The 6,513-nt window shown below is 43.2% G+C and overlaps 1 protein-coding gene across 1 annotated transcript; it reads left to right on the plus strand.

The window, feature by feature from the left end:
* Positions 1 to 4,010: 4,010 nt before the first annotated feature.
* LOC119118928 lies at positions 4,011 to 5,504 on the plus strand. The gene is made up of 2 exons (XM_037245632.1): positions 4,011 to 4,921; positions 5,044 to 5,504. Exons 1-2 carry the CDS (start codon positions 4,027 to 4,029, stop codon positions 5,052 to 5,054), a joined length of 906 nt encoding a protein of 301 aa, XP_037101527.1. The 5' UTR covers positions 4,011 to 4,026; the 3' UTR covers positions 5,055 to 5,504.
* Positions 5,505 to 6,513: the final 1,009 nt, after the last annotated feature.

A 6,513-nucleotide genomic window follows, 5' to 3' on the forward strand; every position in this document is an offset into this window, starting at 1 on the left:
GGCCCCTAGTCCGATCCTTTCCCCCGTTCCTGTCCACACCCTCATCCTATCCTAGCCCTAACCCTAACCCTAGCCCCAACCCTAACCCTAACCCTAACCCTAATCCTAACCCTAACCCTAACCCCAACCCTAACCCTAACCCTAACCCTAATCCAATTCCCTGTTTACGTCCCACTAGGAACAGAAATTCCAAACAGCAGGCTCAATTAACATAATTAGGATAAATTTATTTGAATTAATTCGGACCTACTTACCTTAATAAAATTAATTCGGACCCACTTACCTTGGATACTTACCTCGAATTGGTGCCACGCCTCTGGTCCCCGGACCACGCCCACTAAAAAAATCACAAAAGGCAAATAATCAACAAATTATACATGTATATAAACACTTACCTGCATAATCCACTCACCTGTAGTCCACGCCTCTGGTCCCCGGACCACGCCCACTGGAACATCACAAAAGATAAAAAATCACAAAAGGTAAAACATCACAAAAGACAAAAAGTCAATATATAATAAAGAAAAAAATTTTTTAATAAAATAAATATATAAAAAAACAAGACAACACAATATTCAAATTCTACTTCATAACAACAAATTGTAATTAGCACCCATTCGTTAGGCAAAAACCAGTATCATTTCCAGAAAGAAAAAAGTCAAAAACCAGTTTCATTTCCAAAAAGAAAAGAAGTCAAAAACGAAAACATAAATTTGTAATTAGAAACTCGAACCGAACAGAGAGTATAAATAGACGTGCAGACGCTCAGTGCGTTGAGGGAGAGCAAAGGGTGAACAACTCAGCAGTAATTGCATACAATAAAATTCAGCAATTTTTCATTCATTTTTTGTTTGTGTGCCAGACCTGAGGAAGGCCCTAGCGGCTGAAACGTTGTCAGGGCACACTTTCATTTTGTATTGGCCATTCCGAATCTGAAAAAAGATGTTTTAATCAAGAACTGCTTTATTAAAAACTGCTTCAATAAAAACTGCTTCAATAAAAACAATTGTGTTTTTTGAAAAAAATAACTTTATTGCATGTATATAAAAATATTACATATATAACAAAGGCAAAATCCAATCATGGAGCAAGGTTGGACCGCGGTCCACTATGGCCGACGCCGCCGCTTTGCTCGCCAGAACCCTGGGCTGGAGGCTGGGAGGTGTGCTGGACGGATGGACCGTGCTTTTGCCCCTCCTTCCTATGGGAGGCGGGGCTCCTACCACAACCCTAACCCTAACCCTAACCCTAACCCTAACCCTAACCCTAACCCTAACCCTAACCCTAACCCTAACCCAGAGGTGCAGTCACACTTCGCCGTCCTTCGTACCCAATCCAGATTTTATGTGACCTGGTACGGCGGGTTTACTGCGGGGACATGCGTCGGCCTGTGCCCTCCGCTGCCTTCTATCTAACCAACTGGGTCGGCGGACCCTTTGGGGAATGTGTAGCGAGATAACCTTAAAAACCTAACTCGCCCGAGCCTATCGGACATCCCAGTATTACCTTAAGCCAAATTATCGGGTCGCATACTTTTCTTATTTTCCCATTTTCTTTTCTACATATGTTTTCTCTTCCCCTCATCTCTCCTCCCCTTTTCTGTCCTAGGGGGGGAGAGGTATGAAACCATGTGTCGGGTCAGAAAACTCGGGGTTTTGGTTGAGATGCAGTCACATTTCCCATTTCCTATCCATGGTTGCTCTCTCTGCTCTCTCTCTCTCTCGCGCTCGCTCTCTCGCACTCGCGCTCTCTCTCACACTTGCTCTCGCTCTCTCTCGCTCTCTCTCTCTCTCCTTCTTCCCAAATAATTTCCCTAATTTAATTTTTTTTCACTATTGGCTAGGTTAAAAATGGCAGAACAAAGAGACGACTTTGCCAATTTAGTTAGAGCCATCTTCAGCCTATACAAGTGTCAGTGGAATGCTTGGAATCTACGGGAGCGGAGATTACCAACAAACCAAAAACGACAACTGAGCCGTCTACAGGACCAACTGGAAAAAGCGGTGACCCCTAGTCGACCCAAGCCAGACACAGCCAAGCTGTTGACCGAGATTGCACGCACCTGGGGGGAGTCCGCTACTCGAATTCTACAGAAGCACTATGAGAGAGAGGAGCGAGCGCTGCGAGGAATGATTAGTTCCCTCCTTCCAGAAGATGGGTCCAGAGCATGGCAAGTAGCTCAGCGTTGGGTCCTCAGACGCTACCGGGCTATCAACCCAGAAGTAGCGACATCAACAGTACAAGGGCTAGAATCCCTAGGGATGATGGGGCCTCTCCCCTTACTGCCAGAGAGGAGACGGGAAAGACGCCGAAGAAGTCATCCTCAGAAGAAGGCACCGGAAGGGACCGGCTCTACAGTGGAGTCACATTCCCCAACCCCAACGGGTAAAATTAAAAAGACAAAGAAGAAGATGAATGACGAATTAATAATAATGAAGAAGAAGGAGAAGCTCACCAACCCTTCGGTAGATCAGAGTGAGGGGCACTGCCCGGAGGAAATGGAACAGCCCCACAACACTTGCCGGAACCAACAAGTGGTAGCAGGGTTCCCACCTACCCAAGAAGAAAGTCTGACGCCACCCACAGTACCAAAGGCAGATCTGGTGCTGAAATGCATTGAAGGCATAAGAAGACGGTATCAGGAACCGGTTCAAAGTTCTGCTGGATCACTAACTTGGAGATTCGATCAAAGTTCCCCGGAAATACCAATTTGAGATTCGATTCAACACAGTTAGACCGGCTGGTGACAGCATCTACCCGTTCATGGAACATCCCAACAGAACCACAAGCGATGTTCACCAGACACGAACACGGAGGGAATAAGATGAAGAATTGGTTTTTATTTCCCCAGAGAAAATGGCTCATTATAGGCGACTCCAACTTGGCCAGATTGCCAAAAATAGAAGATCAGGAAGTACAAGTGGAATGTTACCCGGGAGCTAAGATCAGCCATGGAATCAACCTAATTAGGAACAAGACCGCAACTTCTCCGGACGTTCTAGGAGTTATTTTATCATTTGGGCTTAACAATAAAGACAGGGTCTTGCCAATTCACATATCTAAGGAGATAACCAAATTGCTGAGAGCAGCAAAGACCACTTTTCCTTATGCTAAAGTATTTATTCCCAAAATTAATTATTCCAGGGCACTTCCCTCTGAGATCCAGGCCAACATTCGGGAACTCAACAAAATAATAGAGGATACAGGACACTCGATTCAACGATTGCCATCAAGACAATTCGCCACAGAAGGGGACAACATCCATTGGACGACTGAGACGGCGGAAGCAATCTGGAATATCTGGAGACCTTTTTTTTGCCAAGAAGCCTCCCCCCACCCAAACAGATGACCCTGAAGGATCCAGTGGTCAACCTTTCAACCTCTTTCAATCTAACAAGACATCATAGGGGGCTCCTTGAAAAGGGTCTAACATTTGTTCCAACCACAACCTTAAGGAAAAACCAGAGAAGAACCACCAAGGCCCATATAAGACATTACCATAGACGATTAAAACTAGTATCTCATTTCAGTAATTCGACAATGACAGCACCACCTAAATTTCAATTGGCCTCCACGTGGGAACCCGAAGAGCGAGAAGTTCCTAGGGAATTGGTAGAATTAATACATAGCGATAGAGTGGCCTTAACACAAGTGGATGTGCCAAAAGAGGTACCAAATTTAACAAAGGACGAAAAACTGGCCCTTGATGAATTAAGTTCGGCAGAAAATTTAATCATTAAACCAGCAGATAAAGGCTCAGCGGTGGTCATTATGGACCGACAAAATTACGTGCGTGAGGCACATCGACAACTCCACAATTCAGAATATTACCTTTCTATTCAAACACCAATTTATCCAAACACAGAAAAGGCAATCCATGTAATATTGGATCAAATGAGAAAAGAGCGTTACATTACTAAAAAACAATTACTGTATTTAAAAGGAACATCTCCGGCACGTCCAAGATTCTTTTATCTACTACCTAAAATTCACAAAGAGCCAGCGACGTGGCCCTGGCCCTATGTCATGCCACCAGGACGCCCCATTGTGTCGGATTGCGGCAGCGAGTCCTACGGCTCAGCAGAACTTTTGGATCACTATTTGAATCCTTTGGCAGTGTTGCATCCGAGTTACATCAAAGACACCAATGATTTTGTTCAGAAAGTACAAGCCCTAACCTTGCCTCCAACTTGTCTGTTGTTTTCCATGGATGTTGAAAATTTGTACACGAATATTGACACGTCTAAAGGTTTGGAGGCAGTACGCAATGTCCTGACACGTAATCCGGTAGTGGGCCGCCCGGATAAACACATTTTGGCGTTGCTAGAACTTAATTTGACCAAGAATGATTTTCAATTTAACAAGGAGTGGTTTCTACAGGTCAAGGGGACAGCAATGGGAAAGCGTTTCTCTCCAGCCTATGCCAACATCTATATGGCGGAGTGGGAAGAGGGCGCCTTGGCACAGTCTCCTAAGAAACCTATTACCTACCTGAGGTACTTGGACGACATTTGGGGGATCTGGGGGGATTCTAGGGAAGAATTTGATCTCTTCCTAAAAACGCTAAATGACCAGCACCCTTCAATTAACCTTACGGCACAGGTTAGCGAAAGGGAAATAAATTTTCTCGATACAACCACATTTAAAGGATCGGAATTTAATATGACAGGGAAATTGGACACACGAGTGTTTTTCAAACCCACAGACACTCATGCATTGTTGCACAAACAGAGTTTTCACCCGAAACACACATTTAAAGGTTTGATCTACTCACAACTCTTGCGATTCGAAAGAATTTGCACTCGTTCAGAGGACAGAGAAGAAGCAACCAGAGTTTTGTTCAAGGCCTTACGACAACGGGGCTATTCCCGGTCATTTCTCCGTAGGGTCAAACTACAGGCAGGGAAAAAGACGAGGGGAAGTGAGACGCAAGAGGTCAAAAGAATCATAATTCCACTGATATCGACCTACAACACCTACACAGTCAGTGTTCACAGAAAGATCAAGCAGAACTTAGAAAGGTCAACGCTAACGGACCTAAAGGAGAGACATAAGGTGGTTTCGGCCTTCAAAAGAAATCCAAATTTAAAAGAACTGTTGGTGAGCACTAAAATGCAGACCAGGCCCTCTCGCGCGGCCAGGAGATCAGTAGGAGTGATATCAGATTCTCAGAAAAGAGAACATTTCTTCATTCAAACAGGCAAAGACTTATCTACACGGAATGCGGTCTACTGCATGAGCTGTCGGCTGTGTGACGTTATGTATGTGGGACAGACTCGAAATGATGTCAGAAGCAGATTGCATTCCCACCGCTATAACATCACACATAACCAGAAGCGTAACACTCACGTAGTATGCCATTTCCGCCTGCACGGGTTACATAACTTGAGAATGCGGATTTTGGAGAGCTGTGCGGGTTGGACACAAAGAGACAGGGAAAACGCGGAGATGAGATGGGTCAAGAGGTTGAAAACTAAATATCCACGAGGACTCAATGTAACAACGACGGAAACTGAAAACACTTGAAGTTCTGGGTTAAAATGGAAATTTTATTTGGAAAGTTTACACGTTAAAGTAATTCTAAAAGGAATTCCCTCCAAAGACTGTATATAGAAATTAGGGAAAATAACATAGTTCCTTTGTTTATGTTCTTGTGGGGCGTTTTATGAGTTGGGAGACGGCTAAAAGGGATGTTGGACATAGACTGAAAGTGGATGAGGAACTTAGCCCTGACGGGGGGACGACTTGATGCGTCACATCTGGGGCTCCTGACACTTTCCATTTAGTCAAAAGTCTAACCCTGATTGGCTGGGTTTCCTAACAACATAAACAAAGAGTCCAACTCGGACACCAAATTCTAATTTTCATCTTCAATTGTAACAAACTAATATTAATTTTAACACCCAATCAATGCGCAAAACTTCAATAAAGTTGGATTTTTAAAAAAAAGATGACCTAATCCTAATTCTGACCTTGACCCTTGACCCTATTCCCAACCCCTAACTCTAAATGGATTAGGAAATTATACCCAATTTCAACAAGATTAATCTAAACTGAACCTTAATTCGATTCTAAATGCAATGAACTTCCAGACTAAATTTTTAAATCCAATCAAATATAAACATTTACGAATTAATTTAATTAAATTACAAAACGAAAAGGCGAAACTATAATCGAATCACATTTTTGATTTTATAGCAGGCCCTAAAAGAAAAAAGAAAAAAAAGAAGAATTTTTCTTCAAACGCATAAAGGAAAACATTGGACGTGATGAGACACTGGAGGGCGCCCTTGACACATTAAATCGCGTTGGTACCAACGGACCTCAGTTAGACGTGAATATTATGGACTGAATATTATCCTTTGAATTTAGAAACGAGTAAGTTGGAAAACACTATTAAATAGTATTAAGAGGTTTTTCAATAAGTTTGATTCTAATCGAATTTTGGAACGAATGCTTTGGTTGGCATGATTGCTGGCGGAGAGTTGCTCTGACGTACGGCGAAAAAAAAGG

This window comes from Syngnathus acus, unplaced genomic scaffold (genome assembly GCF_901709675.1).
Source record: "Syngnathus acus unplaced genomic scaffold, fSynAcu1.2, whole genome shotgun sequence".
NCBI lineage: Eukaryota > Metazoa > Chordata > Actinopteri > Syngnathiformes > Syngnathidae > Syngnathus > Syngnathus acus.